The sequence below is a fragment of the Chroicocephalus ridibundus genome, chromosome 4 (genome assembly GCF_963924245.1).
Source record: "Chroicocephalus ridibundus chromosome 4, bChrRid1.1, whole genome shotgun sequence".
Taxonomy (NCBI): Eukaryota; Metazoa; Chordata; class Aves; order Charadriiformes; family Laridae; genus Chroicocephalus; species Chroicocephalus ridibundus.
Genome location: NC_086287.1, coordinates 26,074,471 through 26,097,090, shown reverse-complemented (window position 1 = coordinate 26,097,090; position 22,620 = coordinate 26,074,471). Strand labels below are relative to the sequence as shown.

Sequence of the window (22,620 nt, the reverse complement as noted above, 5' to 3'; positions counted from 1 at the left end):
AACTATGAGAAAAATCAAATTTCTTCTTTTCCAAACAAAACGGAAATGAAGAAGAGGGCACCACAATGCATCATTTCTGTGACTAAATATTTCTGTGGCCTCACTCAAAAGTTACTGCTTCCCAGGAAGAAATCCACATCATTTGGCAGCTGTCAGTTATCTGTGCATAAACCTGAAAAGCAGAAATATTTTGAAAGAAAGATTTTGCCTAGCATTTACACTGTCTGAACCAGGTAGATTGAAGGGTTCACAAGAATGTCCTAAATAAAGATAATTTCCACTATGAGGCTCACAGTGGGTGCTTTTCATTTCTGCACCTCAGGTTTTGACCTTTCTTCTCACCTTCCGAATTCTTTGCCTGTGTTTTCAGCCCTGTTTCTTTGCTATCAGTCCTCCTAATTGCTGTTCTCCCAATAACATCTTCACTTTTCCCAGGACAACAAGGGTCCAGTATTAGCCATGGTTTTCTTTTAAATGTATTTCCTATAGGATAACCACTACATGGGAGTTGTCTTTAAATTACTAGTTTTTTAGACCGTGAGCACTTTGGGACAAAGATTTGCATTTGGGAGAACCCGTGCAAAACCACTGTAGCCCTGAGGTCAGTGTAAGACAGCATCTCTCTCTCCCCAGGGCCCATCCTCTCCGCTCTCGTGGCACTCTGGAAACACCACTTTGTGAGCCCTTTTCAAAATGCGTTTCCAGGCAGCCTGGCCATCAGCCTGGGTAATTATGTAGTCAGCTGTGCAGCTGCTTCAGCGCGGACAGACAGACAGACGATTTCCTAACAGCGCTGGAGCCCGGACAGGAACGCGGCCGGGGGTGCTGAGCCTTCAGGACGTTGTTCTTCACAGCTGCCTGCACAGGAAACAGATTTCAAACGTCTCCGTCCTTCTCACACCAATCTGCCTGTCCATACTTGGCCTTTATACTCTTCCCCCCCCATTTGGCTATTCACTATTATTCTTATGCGGGCTGTTTGCTACTGGAAATGAATAATTGCTGTCACCACAGGCTTTCCACTGAGCATGTCAGCGTGTCGTGGTTATAACACAAAGTCTCCCAGCTTTTCTGCCACCCACAGAAAAAAAGACGTGACCTGCAGACTAATTGAGAACAACACTGAAGTTTATCCCTCCTCTTGCTGTCAAACGTGCCTCAGAGTAGAGGGCTGGAGACAAAGAGCTGTCATCTCTTCTGTCCCACAACCTTGCCTTTAGAGGCTGTCAGCTGCACTGGTCTGGCCATTTATAACACAGGGTCCAGAACAGGAATGGGACTAGCTCATAAACAAGGATTTTTAAATATTCAAATCACCTCCTTAGGGTTCCTATATAGTTGAAGAATAACAGCCTCCCACGCAAGGATTACATGGAGTACATCCTGATCTGACTGCCAGGGAACCATCCTCCTCCATGAATCTCAGTCGGATGCTATAAGTCAGTGTGTAAATACCCCCCCAGGGGCATAGATCACTTAGGACAAGCCTTTACAGGGGCACAAATGGGTGCCACCTTCAAAATCGCAATGCTTTTGGAAAGTCTTCTACGATCATCTCTTTGGGATATCCTAGACCTCTATCCACAACATAGTGTCCCCCGTGATTGAAAACACAAACTGAGAGGCAGCGCTTTTGCTAAGCACATACCTTAAGACTGGGACGCATCCCTTTAAGGATGGGAAATCAAGTAATACACCATAAAATTAGTTTTATGGAAGTCTTTTTGTTATGGCTAGCTTTATTTAGGCTGAGCAAGGATATTTTTTTGTTTTGTTTAATAAGAAAGTGCACTTAGAGTTTTCCAGTCAATAAGGACATTACAACATTAGGAAGGAAATATGGTGTGAGAGCAACCAACAGCTCCAAATGAAGAAGTACATGGCTGTATGAGTAAGGATCACCTAATCATGACATTAAATAATAGACAGTTAGAGAACCTCAGTTTTATAGATGTACAATTACAGGTGCTGTTCCTTCTCTCCTCATCACCAGAATGACTAAGTATTTACAACCAAGAACAATAACCAACAAATAAATATAAAGATAAGAAGGTCTTAAGCGGAGTTTAAAGAGAAGCTTCTTTTTGCCAGAAGATTCACCCACTTCTGCTCCTCCACACAAGTCTAACTACTGTCTCAGACAGACTAGTCTGTAGCCCCCGCAAAAAGAGCAGACGGAAAACTGTTGGGTTTTGCCCAAAACTCAACGCAAAGTTGCAAATACAAGTTTTCTGACAGAAGTATTATTCATGTTACAGGGAGTATTTGATGGACTCAGTGAACAGAGTAAAGCTATAACTCTTTAAACTGCTTTAGTAACTAGCAGTAACGAAGTGGAATTATTAAGAGAGAATCTCAATTTAAACATGAAAAAGTAAACTAATGTTTTTTTCAGGCGATTACTCCACAGCCTTCCACAGGGAGGGATGGAAATCTGTACACAAAAGCTGGAAGCTCATATAGCCATATCAGTTAGCATAAGCTGAGGCGACAAGACAGAAGCTTTGCATGTGTCAGGAAGAACTTTTACATTTGAAGAAAAGCGCATGCAGTCCTGGAATTGGGATCGACTTTGGTTGTCTTTGCAATTCTCCAGCTGCTAAATCATAGCATCAAAAGGCAGCAGAAAGTATTGATAGGCGCTGGCACAGGAGTTGTTGGTCTCAGTAAGCTTCTAGCAAAAACCACATGGGGACTATAAGCAGATAAAGACTATGACCACAGAGGACAGTGATCACCCTTCTTTCAGTTCCAGATTACATAGGCAAACATGGCTAAGACGTTATTAATGGTTGTTCATACCTGTACATAAGAAACATCACTACTGAAAACATCACTATGCTCTTTCCCCATGAATGCATTTTGGCAGCCTCCAGGTCAAGACATAGGTGGAATGAATCACAGAAGCCTTTCAATTTCTTTTAAAAAAAAAAAAATTACTGCTAGTTCAACCCAGAATGAAATTATGAGCCCTTTTTGAAACTCTGATAACATTAATTGTGTTAAAATACAGTACAAACTAGTCAAAGTTCAAACTTTGAGAAATTAAAGAGCAAGGAAAAAATTGCATAGGTTCTCACTTTATTCTGTTATGGTATTGGAATGGACCTTTTCAATGCATTTGCCTCACCTGCTTGTGGGTGTGTTGATGGAGCACTGGTCCATGGTGCATCATCAAACTGAACCCAAGCACTGATGGATGATGACAGATCAGCGCTGGGACACACGTGGTTCCCAAGCACAGCAGAATCCGCTTTGGGTTGGTCAGCTGCATCTTCCAGCTCTGTGTGGGACAGGTCTTGAAATTCTCCATCCGCATTGTGGTTCTCTTCTGAGGAGGTGTCTGAGGAAGAAAAACATTTCTCCAGATGCTCCTCAGTTCTACCTAAAATAGAGACAAAATAGAAAGATTGATAGGACTCACCATTACTTCATTGTTTTTTATTGAAATAGCTAAAATTTGCCATTAAATGCGGGTAGAAAATCTTCCTTTACCTAGTGTAGTTTTTAGACTAACACTGGGCATAGTTTTGCGCTTCGACTGTAATAGGTGAGACTTCCTCCATGGTCAGCTGGATACTGCCTTAAATCTCAAAGGACAGATCCAAACCCTACAACAGATCTATGCTAAGGAAGTCTCACATTAGGAGAGTATTTTATATTTTTGGCCCAAATTCTCCTATTACATTGAGGTAGCAGGAGATAATTCAACCTCTGCACATACTGCTTTCACTTAGAAGGCAAACTCTGTGATGCTAGATGTATGACAGTAGTTGGTCTAATTCAAACAAAGTTCACAAGGGTCAAAGAAAAATCAGAGATAGCTTACCTCGCGGGTTAACAGGGAGGAGCACCTCATCAGTGAAGGACACCCACTCAGACTGGTGGGAGGCAATGACACTCGTCAGAGACGTCATATTCGCAGCAGGCTACTCATCTTCACTTGGGGGTTATAAGGAGGAAGCAGAATGGGAAAGAGGTATGGTGAAGATGAGCCAATAGAGGGAAACACCGCCTTTGAACTTTCTTTTCTTCTCAAGTGCTGTTAAGATAAAAAAGGAGTAAATAATGTCTTTTAGAAAATTAAATGGGAGAAATAAGTGCCACCATTTTAATAATACAGGATGTTAAACCAATTTACGTACCACAGGCACAGTACTGTCAAAGTGCTGCCACTTTTGAGACAGGAATGTCACCTGTGTCTAGAGAAGGGCTACACTTTAGCTACTCCTTGATTAAAGCACCTGGGGGGTCTTCAAACATCCTCATGTTAAAACAGTCAATCACTGAGAACAATGTTTTGTTCCTTACTCAGGGAACCACGTCCCTCATAACCCCAGCAAGAGAGGTGATGAGGGGATTTTCTCCCAGGTTTATCAAATTTCAATTCTGATGTAACTTAACCCCAGTTCCAAGATGTCAGCTGTCCTTGCACATCTTGCTGCTTGCAATGTCTGATCCCTCTCAAGGGCAAGCAATAAACTGCATGTCTCATTATCAATAGCATTTATGTAGCCAGTTCCAGGATTGGGATGGGTTGCCCATGATTCTCATCATAGCCAGGGTATGAAGAGATGCCCTCTCAGCTAGCTGCACTTTCAACTCTGCTGCCTGACTGGAACTTCACATTTTAATTTTAAAAACCAACATCTTAAATCTTGTCCAGAGATAAGCATGATTTTGCTGTAAACCCAGCAACTGTTTTCACAGACACAGCAACTTTAATTAGGATGCACTCCAACAGAACATACCCCACGCAGATCTGGGAATCTGCTAGAGCGAATGGGGCACTGCAAAGGGTTCTGGGTGTTGGCGAGGAACTGGGAAGGTCGGGTCTGGGGAGAGAAATTACCTTTGACGAGCGCCCGTGACCGCCTCAGACTGCAGACCACTTTAAAACTCTCAGAGAACTACTGCCTCCTCCTAGGGAAGCATGTGAATTTTGTCCCTAATTATCTCAAGCATTGAAGGTCCTGTTGCCATGGTATTCAAGTACTGGAAAATACTCAGACTTGGCTATTTTAAAAGAGCTTTAAGTAGCACCCCTGTCTCTCACCTAACTAAAGGGGTTTTGGGGGTGAAACTTCATGGTGGTGTACAGGAACAGATATTTTACTGACACTTCTCTTTACCCTATATTAACGACATTTAGGTCCAAAGAGCAGACTAATATTTAAACGCATTCACTCTTTAAGCATTCATTAAATGGCTTCCAATATAGTTATTCTCTTCAGGGCCACAAAGTTATCAGTCTGCTGAAGGCAGGTCAGCAAATAAGAGCTGCATGAAAGAGCTGAAAACTTCAAAAGTTCACCAGCCTGACACCCAACAGAAGGAATTCATGGGTCCATGCTCATTGAAGATGAACCTTTTCAAGACTGAACACAAAATGTACAGTTTCCTGCAAACACAAAAAAAGGACTCCCGGAGACAATCCTCCTGATGGTTAAGTGCAGTTTGCCAGAAGGTTGATCCCCAGAGCCCACAGCCAGTCATCCCACATTTCTTTTCCTTGTCACACACCCAATTCCCTGATGCTGGAGCAACAGCTGATCTTGAGTCCCAACCCCTTTTCCTCACTCCCATGGCAGGACGTCTGCCTTCCCGCAGTGTGGGTAGATACCTTTGCCTGCCTCGCACAACATCCATTCTGGGTGCTATTAATAGAAATTACAAAGCTAAACATAGAAGCAAGCTAAGAGAAAAAGAATAATCAGATGTTTAGGGTCACTTGGACTCCATATGAGGAAAGGAGAGGAAGACCTTGGTATTTTGCTTTCCTCACGTGACCAATTAAGCTGTTTGTTTTGGGCTTGTTTAAATATCTGTAACCAAGTCTTCTTTTCCCAAACAACTGAATGCTGACCTCCCCTTTCTCCTGGAAAAGTCCTGACGGAAGCAAGAAATGGCAGGAAGTGAAAAAAGAAAACAGTTTATCTTGCCCTTAATGCACAGAGACTCTAGTAGAGCTCTTTTTTTAAATGTCAAGAGAAAAAAGCTGTGAAAGAAGGCAAGAAAATGGACTGTTTCAGATGTGCAGATATGTGGGAGAATTGTATCATTATTTTAGGTTGGATTTGCTCTTTTACCCTACTGCCCCATGACAAGGATACTTTTTAAATTTACTCAGTACCAAGCAGCAAAACTTAAACACCTTAAAATGGACGGTGAGCGCTCTGAGCCCAGAAAAGCATCGAAGTACTGTGCAGTGTAGCATGAAGCGCATACTTCAGCTATACAACTTCCCCATGGCTGGGATTTTCTACGGATTACCCAGTTTGGTAAATTAAGGAGATTGTGTTGACCTATCAGGGTTATCACAACTTTTAGATAAGCTGCCTGAAAGAGAAGAAAGTCAGCCTGAGTAGATCATAACGTCAAAGATTCTCAGAGTAGAGGCACTCTGAGGATGCATATGTTAGAATGAAAAAAAAAAAAAGTATTAAGAAGGCAGAATTTTGCATTCTCTCACCTTTCACAAGACAACATCAATCCCACCCCCTCACCTAACGGCCTGTACAGAATTATGAATCACGCACAGCTAACTCCTGCGCAGACTACATGGAAAAGACACAATTCCATCCCCAAATTATTTTTCACCTTAATTTACTTTCCAAAATCCACCCTCAAGCCCAACCCCACTGTGAACTAAGGAGCCTTAGCCAGCACAATACCATTACCACTGTGCGTTCCGTTAACACCATGATGCTGCAATTTGCAGAACTACTACATAGGTACGTGTCTCCAGAGGAACCACTTGACACTGTGGATAAACCTGAATCCTCTCCATAGCAAAGCAACCAGCACCCACTATTTAAACACTGCAGCCAAGAGTCTGCAAGTGAATTTTGGAGTTTTTCTCCCTGTCCTTCAGGGTTCTCAAACATCCATGGCTATTCCTAGAGAAATGGATTTCAGAGCCTACAAGGACTAAGGGAACAAATGGATCCTCTGTACTCCAAGCGAGCTGCAGTTAAAGCAAAAGTTTATGTGGTACAGCCCAAGCAACGGGAGATGGAAACACATTTCTTGGAACAAGATATTCTCAGGCCAGGCCAGCAGTACGTCTCTCTACATCAACAGGATTTGTTAGTTGTGGATTTGTGTTTGTAAGCTTTTTGGTGCTTGGGGAAAAAAAAAAAAAAAAAAAAAAAAGAAAAAGGTGAACTAATTTATCAGATTTTTCATAAAAAAATGCAAATCAGAAGTTTGTTGTAAATACAGGGTAAAGCAGATATTATACATGCTGACCCCAATGATCCTTACCATCAATTCCAGTGCAGTGATCTGACCATGAGGCAACAAAACTCTAAGAAGCTGAAATTTCTGCTTCTGAAATGTCCCTTTTTTACATTACAGTTTCACAGTGGGACATGTAAATCAGGAGTGGCAAGTGGGTGACAGTTATTTCCAGTTCTCCAAAGGGCAGAGATCATACAGCTGCAACAAAACTCCTTCTCTGTTTAGTCTTCCTAATGTTTAGATCAACCACATTACATAATTCCTTTTTGAAATTGATGAAGGTTCATTCTAAAATGACAACTAGAAACGTCTCCTTTCAAATCTATGTAAATTCACTGTTTATAGCCATTTCTTCTTGTGACATGCTTACCTCTCTGCCCTTTTGTATAACTCCTCTCTAGCAACAGATGAAAAGAAATACCATCATCCTTCTCCCTTTATTTTACTAAGCCAAAAAGCATGTATTTGAGCAAGTGACATAATTATCTTGTGCCAGAAGTCTCACACCCAGCACCTTGCACAATGAACCCTCACTTTAGGCGGGACTTTTACACACTACGTGAGTACAAACACCAACACTAGTAATGCTTCATAGCACCATTGAGACATTTTATAAGTATCTGCAATGGAATGGTGTTTTTGTAAACATGCTATTCAAAGTATTTAATTACTCATGTGTTTGGACAGTGAACTCAAACATTGTTTCTCAGTGCATTTCAACTCCGCTCAGAAGAAACAGCTCTGCACAGTTAATCGTTTTAAGTACTAAGGGTCATTTCTTCAATTGCTTCAAATTACATACATACAATGAATGCTGCAGTAGGCTTTATCACTGCTACCCAGAGTTACTGTATTACAGTAACATGGAAGAACAGAAGGAGAAAAAAAATTAGAATAAAACCTGAGAAGACTAAATTCAGGTTTTGTTTTGCACCACTGAAAAAAAATCCCATAATCCATACAGTGATAGTGTTTTTCTTGCTTATAGATTCCTTTACAACCCCAGGGACCTAAACATTAATTGGTTACTGTGCTTCGCGTTTGGCTATTGCAGGAGACCATGGAAGGGAAAACAACTAGACAAGCTGTTAAATTCCACCTAGCAGAAAAAGAAACTAAGCCAAAGGGCCAGTAAAAAAAAGGAAAGACTCCGACCACGGCTTTTGTTGTAACAATCAAGTTTCGCTAACACCAGGAAAGCCTCAAGGAAAAATATATATAATTTTATCTTGACCCCGTGTTTGGCAAACCTGTACAGACAAAACAATTCTAGTAGCATGAACTGAGGAATGATTGCTGCCTTGGGCAAATTTCCAAATGAGAGAGCGCTCATGGCTCTTCCTCTCAACTTGGCCTGTAACAAGCACTGACCATCATCAGCACATCATGACCTGAATAATAAACAAACTCCAAATTGGAAATCTGTTCTCAAGCACCAAAAGAAAGTCCCAAGTACTTCACAGTGTCACAGTGAAAACAAAACCCAGTGATAAATGACAGGAAAAAAAACCAAAACTTGAGAAACCCAATGAAATAAAGGAACTGGATTTGGATTTTATTATTATTCCTGAAGAAATCATTGCGCTGGCCTCTGCCTAAATGCCTGAGCCAAGATTACCTTATGAATGACCTTGTTGATGACAGGAATAAAGTCATATTTGGTTATTTCATTATTGCATTTTTAATATTGACAATCCCATTTTCTCCATGTATATGGCTCCCCCACCTTATAAATTGCCCTGAGAAAATCTCTGGTAACACCAGGTTGTAGAACTTAACAACAGTTTGACTTACTCCGATTCACACATGCTATTACATGAGCTCCATGACTTCAGATGTAGCTTAAGAAGCTCAGTTACCACCTGGTGCATGTAAGACTTGCTTATGTGAAAGCTCTCAATATGTAAGGAAGAATTAGGGCTCAACGGGGGACAAATGGACGTCCCTTGTGAAACTTCTGCAGCCTCTCTGGAAACAAGGATGGCTTTGGCTATTACAGATTACACCTAAGAGAACAGTAATAAGAGCTTTGGCAGTGCTCTGTCCTCAGAGCCTGGTCAAATCCACTTTTTGCCATTACAAGGTTGGTCATCACCACTGTCCCCTGGCAATTTTAGACAGAGACGGAGTGAGGCAGAGCGTGGTACTGAAGATGACTGGAGCCATCTGGCACGCTGGATGACAGAAAAGCGGTGGGGGTCTCCCTGAGCACAGGACCTAGTGCAGCCAATCTAATTAATGCCCATATCCAATTATTCCAATGGATATGAAGTGATCTCTCTAAATCCACAGCACAAGTCAATGGCAGAAGCAGTGTTAGAGCTGAGGTGACCTGGAATGCTCTTATGACCTCTAGGCCACAAGAACTCAACCACCACACATAAAACCACGTCCTGCAAATACACATCTCAGCTTTGCCGGAAGCTCACATTTTCTAACAGTAAGAAGCATTGGTAAGAAGACATAAGCACTGCCCTCAGGAATATTTGTGTCAAGGCTAATATCTGAAAGGTCAACAGCTGCTGTTTTCTCTACACCATAATTTATCTGCCACAGAAGCTCCTCTGTTTTCCAGAGAGAGAGAAAACACCTAAGATGCTCTCCTGCAGGCAATACCAGGATATTTAGGCAGTTCAGAAAGCAATGGTATCTCTCCTTCTGCCAATACTATGCTTTAGAAATACTTTATGGGTTCTGGATGCCCCATAATGACAGTCAGTCAGACAGCAAACATACTGCTTAGAGGGATTCAAAATCTGACACTGGAGGAAAATTGTAATACCTTTTCTTCTATTCCTTACACACCCAAGAACTTGAGAAATGTAGGAAGGCATTGCAGAAAGGACCACTACAGAAAAAGAATGGGAACCTAAGTTGTTAAATTTTTTTTTTTTTTTATTACAATTACAAATAATGCATTACAGGCAGAAAGCAAGGGAGCGTGCCAGACAAAATGTTTGGCACTGATAGTTCACATCCCCAGTCACATTGGGAAAGTAGAAGCTCTACGTTTCAGACTTTAAATGTAGCTTGCTGTGAGTCCATGATGCATTCAAAGTGTAACTGAAGCCTCCAGTCATGTAATTGCATTAAAACTTGAAGCATAATTTCCCAAACTGCCAATCTTTCAAGTCCAACTATAATCGGAAGCAAAGATCAGTCAAATGCTTCTCTTATAATACAGAGCAATAGTGCTTTAAAACGAGACTGGGAAAAGATCACAGAAAAGAGGCAACATGTCAGTTTGTTTGGCAGAACTCTGCATCTCTAAAATCTGGGATTTTTTTTTTTCCCCGTCAGTACTGTACTAATAGGAGAAAAAATAAGCAAAACACTAATTTAAGGGTTTGAGTTCCCAAGGCCTAGACTAATTCAGAATCACTTTTACAGATCAGGTTTTTCTTTGTTCAACAAAATTCTCTTGGTAATAACAGTAGGCAACAAGAAATCTAAGTGCAATAAGGGGGGAGAGGTGGGTGGCACCCCCTGAGGAGAGGGCAGGTGCACGGCCTTTACCACTCTTCCTTGTCTTCTCAAGGCCTCCACAAGGCAGAACTCCAAAGCAGCACCCTGATCCCAGACTTACACACCTGACCATTACTTGTGTCACAGACTTTCCCTGATGAAACTTGCAATAGTCACACCTATTGCACAACATGATGCTACAGTAAGTGATGTTCCAATCCATGGTATGGGGAGGAAACTGGGTTTAACAACTGATTTCTTCTTTCGAACCTGAAAAAGTGAATCATACAAGGAACTTGTTTTTCAGAAGAAAGCTCCCACCAGGCACCCTGGTTTGCACAGCAGATATTGACGTCTTCGTATGTTCTTGTCTAAATTGTGCACAGACAAGCTAGTCATATGTATTGCATTTACCAAGCCCTCCAAAAGCTATTGTACTGTACTTGCTGTTGTGATGATTATCAAGGTGTGGCTTTTAAGTTATCTCACTGATGTAAAAAGCATAATGTTCTACAATTAATCACCCTTGAACCAATTATGTCATTGCAGCCTGACATCACTGAAGATGGTCGTCAAGAGGTGAGCACACAACACAAAGCCCTGTCTGTACCCATCCTTCTTCTAAACTGGGACTAATGACAAAAGAAACTGGGAAGCGAGTAAGCGATCATAAATCTACTGGAATATTGTGCTGGATGATAAACACTCTTCTAGTAAACACACACCCTGGCTTGTATGAAATGCCATCCTCTTCTGACAGGTACTAATATTGCAGCATTGCCTATATGCCTCGTAACAAATTACTGCTTTACCAGTACTCACTGTACAACTCAAAAACTGATCCTGCCTCCATTAGTAAAGGGAAAGCTAGCATAAATTTTCCTGTGCCTCAGGACTGGTTCCAATTGCACAAATGAAATCAGGGCTTTATCTTCTGAATTACAAATAAGTTCATGCCAGAAGTTAGGTGAAAAATCTCCACTGAAAATGCCGAGTATAATTAGTTGCCATCAATCAGTATCAGTTAAACTCATTTTGGACTAAGAAAGTTGAGAGAAGAAAAGAAAAAAAACAACAAAAAAAAAAGCCATGAAAGAAAGACGCCAAGCCCTCAAACACTAGCTACATTCAAGACAAGGGAGAAATTTGATTCTACAGACAGAGATGCTTCACTGGAGGCTGTATGGCTACAGAGAGGGTGCGCATTCATCTAGCTGAGCTGTGAGTATGCACAGAACAGGGCAACAGATTCAGAGTGACGGAAAAACACAGAATCCAACTGTGAAAGCATCAGGAAGACAAGGACCCTTGAGGAAGTGATGCAGCCCTGAAAGAAAGCAGAGACATTTTCCTGTGCTGAATGTTGGCTGGAAAGGGAGATTAGGAACACTGAGCGAGAAAGCCATCTTCTGTTCAAGCCTTCTTTGTATTTCCATATAACTAACAACTATACATATAAAAATAACTTCTATATAACTGTAACACCTTTTATAACTTCTAAGCTGTATCAGCAGCACCTTTCCAAGGAAAAAAGTTTAAAAAGGTATTTTCATTATGAGGGAGATCCTGTTTGATGGTTGTATCTAAAGGCAACCTTAAAATGAGAGGCTGTCTCCCAGTTTAAGGAAGTCCTGCTTGATTATTTAGAGCCAGACAAAAACCAAAATTCCGGAAGAGGTATCACAGGGAACAAGCCTGCCCTGGCAGAAAAATTCCTTGGATGATCCAACTGGTCTTTCCTCATTTCCAGTGTCTGGAGAGTCAACTGAGATTATGCAACTTCGTGTTATGCCAGGACACTACAGCCCTTCAGGGCAACCCACAAATATCGCATTTGTTGTCACTCTCTATTTTAGACACTCTAAATATAGGTCCATGGGACTTGATGGTGCTGTTTGTATAGCATGACTACTCCTGTTTCAAGAGAATGAAAAGCAACTCTAGAAAAAAAAACACCACAACACGCTTGAGCAAAGAGTGAATTTAAAGGGACCCAGTATTTTATATACTATTACAAAAAAACTATATATGAAGTAGAAACAAAGATCTTGACAAGTCAAATTCACACACAGTACAAAATAGTATGTTTGCAACTCTACTGTCTAATACATTTGTGTCTAATTGTCAAAACACGAAATAAGAATGCACGGTATACTAGCATGATGTAGAACAGAGGGTATGAGAAAATCCTTCATTTTTTGTTGTTTGTTGGTTTATCGGGTTTTTTGTTTGTTTGTTTTGTTTTTACTACCACACATTAATAGGTGGTGTTAGTAAAAATAGAACATGTTTCAAGGGAGAAAAAAAAGAGTCTGTTCTGTAGTATCTCTGTCAGCAGGTCCATACGCAGAGAGTAGGTTTAGTAAGATGACAGTAGAGGTAATACTTGTTCCTGAGTGTTGCTTACTCACCTCTGGAAATTCACAGGGAACAGAACACAAGAGGTGGCTTTACCCTGGTGCAAAGGGGTAGAACCCTTTGCTGAAAATGAAGTTCAGAATACTCTGCTTTCTAACTACCAATGCTTTGGAATCTCCTGGTTTGGCGAGCAGCAGCTGCTCGTCTTTATGGTACTACTCCTTTGATAGCCATGCCTGTGAGACAGCGGGCAACCTCGTGCATGCCAGAAGAGGAATCCAAGATACGTTGCCATCTGTCTACACGAGACCATGTTAGCGCTGCAGGGGCACACAGCGAGAGGTGGACCCCTGTGGCATATGGAGGCAGCAAATCACTCATATTTTATTACACTCAGTATTTTGCTGAGGAAGGTACAAGAGGAGCCATTGCAAGTCTGAGTATCAACAGCAGGAAGGACCAGCTGCACCTCATGCTCAATAGCATCAAATAGTTAATATCAACATTATTGTATGGCTTCCATGAGACGCTCATCTTTTAATTTGACACAAATGCCCAGTTACAAAGCATTCAGGGTGTTGACAAATACACAGTATTATGCATTGAAATTCATATAAATCAGCTTCCACAGAGTGTGGCACAGTCCCTGGTTTCACCGCGCTTGGAATGGCTCAAACAGTCCTTGCGTTTGCGAGGCTATCATAAACCACAGTGATTAAGAGACAATGGCTAATCACTCAATGGTTGGGGCATTATTGTCAAAGTAAACTGTCAAAACTGAATAGCAGGGAGCACTGCACATCGAGTACACTGATGGAGCTGTGCAGACACCCTGGGGAGAAGGCTCCCCATAGACCAAACTGCTGGGGAAACTTCTGTGATGGCAGCTCCTCATATGCCTGCCTTGAGCCAGCAGTACACAAGCGCTGTAGGTATATGTACTTGCACATAGTTCACAGAACTTAAACCGAAACAGACTGCTACTTACAGGTGCATGAAAAAAAAAAAAAATCTCATTTTCAAACAGAAACAGGAATGTGACTTGATCTTTCAAAATTCCATGTTTTGAGGATACAGAATAATTTAGCTGGCTACACCAAATCAATACTATAAAAAAACCACAACCAAAACCAAAACCCAAACCAAACCCAAAACCTACAGTGACAGATTCCACTATTCTTTCCTACTCAGACAACTAACTCTTCAGTTTCAAATGGCAGACATTTGTTTTATCACTAAATTGTGTAAAGTTTAACTGCATTAGGTGACCAGCCATTCTACATACCTAGAAGTATGTTCTACTTACCTACACTTTCAAATTACACATGCAGAAACTAAAAGAGTAAGATGAAAGTCACACGGTAAGACAAGTGAAGCATGAACATACTCAGCTCTCAACTGGACTTGGATAATGCAGTATCTTGCTTACCAAATTTTTAGATAAGAATTTAATTCATGCCACATTTCTGGGTACTGTCAGACATTGTGTAACCCAACGTAATTTTCTTTAAAGGAAGGCATCAGGTCTGTTTTATGCAGGACCTGTTTTGCATTACCCATGTGCTTTAGTAGAGCAACAGTGTAAAAAAAAAAAAATCCCAACAAAACACAACACTAAAAACCAACAAGAAAACCTCAACACTCCCTTCCCACCCGAGTCCCCAGAAGTTTAAGGCAGGGTTACTGTTGCCTTGAAGGCTCTGGAGTCCAGTCAGGAAAACAAAGCAGAAAGAAGAACTTTGTGAAGACTTCATTCACTTCATTAAAAAATCAATATAAAGCACTGCAAACCAAAAGGTTTGGAATCGGAATATCCTCCTCTACGCAATCTACAACACCCTCTCAGGTTAACACTACCAGCGGTGCTGTGTGTTTGGCAGCACGGCTGCTTTCTGAGCCTGCCCTGGAAATGGAAGTAACACAGTCAGGTCACACAACTTCCCCACCCAACCTCACGTAGCCGTAAGCGACCACGGTTATTCTGTTCCTCAGCCCACGATACGTCTCAGTGGCACAGCACTATGATATGTGGAAATACCAGTTCACGGCAACATTAACGCAGCATTACAGCTCTCTTGCCAGCCCTGGGGAAGCTGAGTCCAGCTCACCTTTGGCAAAGACTGCCTTACCCAGTGGACAAGTTTTAGAAACGGGATGCAGACAAGTAGATTTTAAGATATTTGAGATATTTACCTCCCTCCTTTATAAAGGCACAGACCCACAAAGGGACTGTGACTGTTGTTTTTGTTACCAAGACTGGTAGTGATTCACTGTGGCTGAGTTGTAAATTTGACACCAGCATAATTCACACAGACTCAAACAAAACCATGTTGCAAACTATTGAAAATTAGCAGAATTAGAAGAATTTCAGTTTTATTCCAGACAAACTCCCTGAAAAGAAGGGATTATTCACTTGAAAGTTAGTGCCTGCTTCAGTGCCACTGAGGAGCTTATTGCAGCTGTTAGGAGTTGCATCTCCAAAAGGTCCCAAAGGACCTCCCAAAGGCCACCCTCAATCAGTCTTAGCTCCAAGCATATTCGTATCAATAGCCTGGATTGAATACAGGGAGAATTTGCAGTCTTTTCTGGAAAAAAAGTGAATGCTGGTGCCAAACTCTGAGCACACATGTAGTGTGCTAAACTAATACAGCTGCCTCCATTCAGAGAGACTTGGATAGTTAAATTGCAGAGGTCAGAGATGAGTTATTCAGAAGGGGAAAGCCCAGATCTCCCCAATCTATTCTCCTCAGTTTTATCCCCTTCAGTGACATTTGAGATTCTGGCAGGGAATACCCCAAAAAAATCCATGCACCTATCAGCTGAGATCTTATTCCTCATGCTGAACTCAGGTACCTTATAATTTGGCATGAGACTGAAGAACACACACCCAATGTTTCCACCATATGTAATTTTTATATGTTGGATATAATTTTTAGCCTGGTAAATATTTGAACTTGGGTGAACTGGAAACAACATAGCAAGGATCAGAGAGAACGGAGCATTTCTGGTGGCAAGTTTCTGTACTCAGGAGCAACTAGCAATTAAACAGCAACTAATCATTAAACTTCATAGGCCAAATTCTTCCCTACAGCTGTTCCATTGAAACTACTTCATTAGAAAATAAACTGGCCTTCTGCTGTGGAGCTTGACCAGCTCAAGTTTCGGTTATGCAGCTAGTAATACTTTTTCTCTTAAAAAATGCTTAGTAGTGCTTTTTCCACGTGTTTCCATCACCCACACAACCACAAAACCACCATGCAGTTCTGCAAAGTGGTACCTTCTGTTCACAAGAGGCCCCTGGTTCAGATAGCAACAGAACAAAATTACTATATCATATGCCCACCCCCATTTTCAAAAGTAAATTAAAGATAATTCTTTCATTTCACAGCTGGCAAACCCAAGAGCCCACAGAGAAATAGTTTCTATAAATATTCACGTCTATAAATGCCAACTAAAACTTGGCCTAAAAGAGCGCCATGAAAGAAGAAAGACAGCTCAGCATAAAGACATCCTTTCTCTCCAGCTCACCAGGCAGGTCTCTTGCCCTTGGACCAGGAGCTCCACTTTGAATCTAAGCTCTGCAGCAGACCCCACCTGCTCTTTGAATCTCAGGATAGTTTTGTACTACGAGAGCACCTTCACAGGATCCTGAAGCACACCGGCCAGTTCTGTCCTCTGTTTCAAGCCGAAGGAATTGTGCCGAGACATTTGGTTCAATCACCTTAATAAAGCAAGATGAATCACAGCTCATTTAACTCCGGACACCCGGTTAGACATCTGAGAGAGATAGTCATCTGATGCTCTGTTTATAGTCAATAGAAGGAACACAACACCTCCAGAGGATCCTTCCTCTGATCTATTTTCAAACGAGGTGAATCCCCCTCCAGAAGGACTACAGCAACTAACTTAGGCTTGCGTGTCTTTTTCCACACTAAATTAAGGCAACTGAATCACAGCCAAAAATACCGTGGTACCAGTACTCTATTTCCCCTTTCACTGATACACTGTGTTAGTGTAGATCCTCCCCTCTCCCAAGGACTCTCATTCCCCAAACTCTGCAGCACACACTCCCGATCTCACAGGGCTTCTATGCAAGTATTTATTGTTATTACTAAATAACCTACACACACACTTTCAGATGATTGTCCCATGCTGCTTTTTGGCTCCCTCCTGCATTACTGCTGCTATTTGTTTCTTTCAGGACTTTCCTAGGAGTTTCACTTAGTTCTGTCTTCCCAGAGGGAAATGTCTGCAACAAAGCTAAAAAATCACATTTAATATTCAAGATAAATGACTTCATACAATAAAACATACCAGTAGGACAGCAATCTGTCTATCCCACCTTCCCTGCCAGTATCAAACACAGAACGACTGCCTCACTCTGCAAAGAGTGAACAAGGGGCACTTCAGTAGTGGTTCATTACTCAGAGATTTATTTCTCATTTCATATGAATGCCCCTGAGCGACAGAAGATGAAATCACCAAGTGCTGATTTGAAGTAATGGCACAACTAATCGAGACGTTCCTATAGTATGACCTCTTCCAGAAAATAAGAAGTTAAGCTTCAAGAGAGTCTTACACATATTTCTAAACATATCACTGGAGTGGACCGATGAACCTTAATATATAACTGCTGAGAAAATATTTTCAACGTTTTAGGAAATTTTTACTGCCAGAAAAGTACCTATTGAAGGATTTTTGGGATGGGTGAGGGCAAAAGCTCTTTACTTTTATGACTCCCTTTCACCAACTGTATCTTTATAGAACTGACATTTAAGAAATGTATACATTTCAGTAACCTACTTCCTTTAAGAGTATTTTCTATTAATAAAGCACTATTTGTTTCTGCAGTTATCTAAGGGACACATGCATTGATGTCTTAACTTTTTTTAATGTTATGCTATGATGTTTATATTTTCCCTTGTGTTTTTTTCTGTAAATATATACTGAGGATTATGTTACACTTCAAAAATTGGTAAGAAGCTGGTCAAGCTGCTATATCCTAAGTTTACACTAGCGAGCAGTGTAAAACCTTTACCAATAGGAGCATTACGGACATAGCTTTCACGCTACTTTTTTGTGGCTTTTACTTCTAGTTATCTCCAGTCTCATCCTGTAGACTGAATTTGCGTTAGCACTTGGAGTACATTAAATGAGCTCCTGGAGTTCTTCTGACTCAGTTTTATCCCAAAGAAAATCAGTTTATGTGCTCTGAGATGCACACTGAAGTGCAGTAAGCGCACATGACCAGGATGTTCATTTCAAAAGTGCATTCTTCCTCTAACGAACGCACTAATGTATTTGCACCCATACTTTTTCAGAAAAGAAGGGAGTCCTGGAACCCTGATGCTTGTCCCCTGGCATCTCCACAGGACTGCATTTTCTCAGTTTTTTCAATCTCTGAAATTTTACACCCTTAAGTTTTTTTACACCCTTAAGTTTTGAAAGAAATAGGACCTTCCACAGCATTCACCTTATTTGCACATTTAAAAGACAGTGAAAATTGATCACAGAAGTCAATAGGGGATTCATAATCCCTAGCAGAGAAGCAATCTTACCCATATAGACACCTTCAGATGGATTTCTGTCCCTGTTTAAGGTCCTGGCAAAACTTTCACCACCTACAAGGAGCAAAGATTTAACCCCTAATGTTTCCAGACATATGAGCTGAGCTGTAAGGCTTCTAGTTGTGTTTCCTAGAACTCAAATTCATCTGGTCACAATTACAGCCGTAGTCCTGAAGACAACACATGCCCATAACCAACACATACCAAGACAGGCATTCCTTCCTTGAGGTTAACCACTTGTGAAGTTATTACATCCATTAGCAGAACTTGCAATCCTTTAAGAAACCATCCAGCATGGTTAGACTCCAAAGAAAATGTATTAAGACATCAGAGGACAAAAAAAATAATAATCTGGTTTTGCCATTGAGTACTTTTTGGATTATTTTTTTTGTAATGCACTAACAATTCAGACAAATTGCCCAAGAACGGCCTTCTGAAGGCACTCCTTCCCTAGCTGCCCACAGAGTGAGCTTAAGTGATTAGCTTAGAAACATTCAACTTTTAGACAGCCAAGATTATGTTAGAAGATTGCCACCTCCACATGAATACTTACAGTTCTATAGCTTATGTCCTGATGATTTTTTTTCAGCTTTCCAACTTCCAAAGAGAAGGCTAACATTGTTGCAATGTTCCTGAGGTTAAAACCTTTACTTTCAGTCTGCCTTTAAAAATACAGCTTTTCAACAATTCAAAATTCACTTCGTTAGTTTATTGGCAAAGATCATGACAGGTGCTTTGCACAAAGCCTTGGTGCAATACTTGGGTTAAAAGCTGCAAGAAGAAAGGGTACTACCAGGAGAAAAGTGTTAGAGCAGGAGAATCTACAAGCCATCATCTTGCAGCTGATGCCACCTTGGCAACTGCCTCACTGACTGGAAAAGTCACCACTTCTACAACAGGGGCAACAGAAGCCTCGCGGAGCAGAACATCTTGAGAGATTTGTAACACACATAGATACCATTTCTCATCTTCGTTTTCCGATGCCAGACTTGAGATCGCTGAAAATTAAGGACTCGATAAACATGATGTATTTAGCCCACTCACAATATGGTTTTAACCCCCACACAGTCTGGGTTTCTCAATCAGAGAACTGTACCAGCTGCCAGTTCTTAACAAGATAGCTGGCAAGGTAGCACAAACAAGGACTTCAGATGGAGAGCTGGCCACAACTGAGATGTAGCTGTTGCTTTTTTACCTTGCGTCCCTTACCTTGTTATCCCTTAACCCTTGTTACCTAAACCAACCACACAGCAGGGTATTAATTACGCCACTGAAGTAACGAGGGATCCAAGGAACTCATGTAAAGCAGAGAACTGCAGTTAAAGACCTAGGTATGCTGTGAAGTCCTTAATGATAATTAAGAACATGAATCATACGAGAGTACAGCTAGCCAGAACTGAGATACAGTACAACATGTGAGAGGAAAAAAAAACCTGTGCATTTCTCTTATTGAAAATTTTAATGGTCATGTTCTTGATTCATATTTTAAGAATAATTTAAGAGATAGAACTATAAAAGAGCAGCAATCACTAAAGTTGCCAACTGTATTCCTATATTTAAGGAAAACAGTACGTTAGATTTGCTTGGGAGTTATTGCTACTGGCTTTGCACCCAAGATCCACCAGAATATAATGAAAAACCTTTATCACGTTACGCTCTTAAAGAGAAAAAGTCAAAGATTTACCAGACAAAAGCATGATATAACAGATTATATGTAATTCACTGCAAATACCGCTTTATGTTATGATCAATCAAATCTGGAAATTCTTGGAGAAGAGAGAACCTAGCCATTTGGAAACTAAGTACTTAAGAAAATCACATGCATTGCATAATCCCATGTAATACAGCTCACTGGAGATGCGGGAAACTGTTCTTCAAGATTTTTGTGATAACACAGAATTGATTTACTAACGTAAACCTGTTTATCTGGAAAATATTAAGGCAAAGTCCAGAGCTCACTTGTCTGTGCAATACAGAATATCACAAGTCATCTCAGCAAAGAAAAAAAAAAACCAAAAAACAGTCATGTGCCACAATGAGTTGAACACAAGCATTTTGCAAGCATTTGTAGTTTGAAATTTACTTGCCCAAACTAGTAAGTTTACCAAATGCATCTTTCACAAAAGACAAGAATGATTCATAGCTGATTCACAAGTAAAGAAATGCCAATGTTTGCTAAATTTTTACCTTGACAACACTAAAAATGCCCTCAAAGCAATACTGTGAAGTTATTCTAAGGATAATTCCCAGCAAAAGGCGCAACTAAGTATGAGAAGACACGAGCTGTAAAGCATTGCCTGATCGTGTCAAGCAGCCCAGCATTTTTTTAACTTGTTTCTCTCTGAAAAACTCAAGTCTCAAAAAGGATTTAACCATGGGGAAAAAAAAAAAAAAAATCAGAGAAGTTGAGTCTGATTACAGACAATCAGTCAACAAAAAAAAAATAACAAAAATGAACAGAGAAAAGTGGAGGTGCGATACAGAAAGAATATATATAACACGTGAACTAGGCGAATATGCAGGGAAGGGGCTGTCTGGTTGGCTATCAACATAAAAATCCACTTTGCTCAGAAATATGTAATTTGAGCTTTTCAAACCTACAATTTCCGTAGTGTACTCAAACGAGACAACAGAAAGATGCGTGGCGCTTTTGCTTTGCCTCGCAAGATCTTAAACCACAGGAAAAAACACATGTGAAAAGCGGCACGATTCGGCAGGCTCAAGAAAGGAAAAATCCAAAACATGAGTAATGGCAGGGAGCAGCTGAGGGGTAGGTGGACACAAGCAGCTTCCACATGCCGCCGTTAATGACTCATTAACCCTTCCGCAGACGCGGGGCAATTAAACTGCTGGCGCTGACAGGGAAACACAAGGGTGCGTGATTACAAACGAGGAGAGCTCTCATTTGGGGGAAGATGGCTGGCGGGTTGCTAGGCTGCCCCTCATCAACAGCCCTCACCGAGAACCGCCCCGCCGGAGGGTGCGGGGACCGGGGCGGGGGGACAGGCTGGGAGGCCCCGCGGTCAGGGCAGGGGAAGAGGGCGCGGAGGGGCAGCTCCGGCTCCACCGGGGCGCGCAGCCGAGGCCGCCCCCTCCTCCGAGCCGCGGAGCGGCCAACGCACCCAGGGGGCGGCGGCCCCGGCGGGGCCACCTGCCTTCGGTTTAGGTTTCCTCGGCTTCGGTTTCTGGATGTCCTCCGCCTGCGCAGCCCAAACACCCGCTCCCCACAGCCGCGGTCCCCCCTCCTGGGCTGTGAGGGAGGGAGAGCAGTGGGACGCGCACCCTCTTCCCCGGCGGGGGCCGGCCGGGCGGCACCGGGGCACGCAGCTCTCCCCGCCCGGCCGCTCGCTGCCGGCTCCGCGGTGGCTCCCCAGATCCCCCGCCGCGGACCTACCTGCCGCCGGCGGGCCGGGCGCTCCGCGGAGCCGCGCTGCCGCCGCCCGCGCTGGCGGACGGCGCGCTGAGGGGAGGCGGAGGCGGTGCGGACCCCGTCCCGCCCCTCTCCTCCCCGCGGCCGCCGCCATTGGCCGCTGCCCGCTGGCCGCGGCTCCGCATTGGCTGGAGGCGCCCCCGCCCCGCCCGGAGCCGGGCCCGTCCCTACGGAGCGGCCGGGGAGCTGCCGGTGGCGGGGCCGAAACGGGCGCTTGTGTCCTTATTCCTGGAATTAACTCATTTAAATATTATGTGTTTTTTGAACACGGTTCAAAGTCGACACGCTTGCCTGCCGGGGGGGGGGGAGGGGGGCAGCCTGCTCTTACACAAACGGGAAAATAAACGTAAACGTGTAGATAAAAAACATAATAATAAAAAATATCATTCAACCGGTATTCTTAAATATGACGGTATTTATTTGTAAGGGATCATTTTGTGTACCCACTCCTAATGCAAATTAACAGCTGTCTCAATTATTTCATTAGATCCCAATGAATTTCACAGGTCAGCAAATATCCCCATATTACGTTTTAGTCAGGACTAACAAAGTTAACTG

The 22,620-nt window shown here is 42.1% G+C and overlaps 1 protein-coding gene across 1 annotated transcript in view; it reads right to left on the bottom strand.

Moving 5' to 3' along the window:
- STON2 (stonin 2) overlaps window positions 1–22,127 on the bottom strand; it is an 82,245-nt gene extending 60,118 nt beyond the window's left edge. Inside the window, exons 1-3 of the mRNA XM_063331328.1 lie at window positions 22,027–22,127; window positions 3,830–4,042; window positions 3,131–3,385 (exon numbers count right to left, since the gene is read on the bottom strand). Of these exons, the coding sequence (XP_063187398.1) occupies window positions 3,131–3,385; window positions 3,830–3,917 (343 nt within the window). The 5' untranslated portion in view covers window positions 3,918–4,042; window positions 22,027–22,127. The remainder of the gene's footprint in view (window positions 1–3,130; window positions 3,386–3,829; window positions 4,043–22,026) is intronic.
- Between the last annotated feature and the right edge of the window lie 493 nt (window positions 22,128–22,620).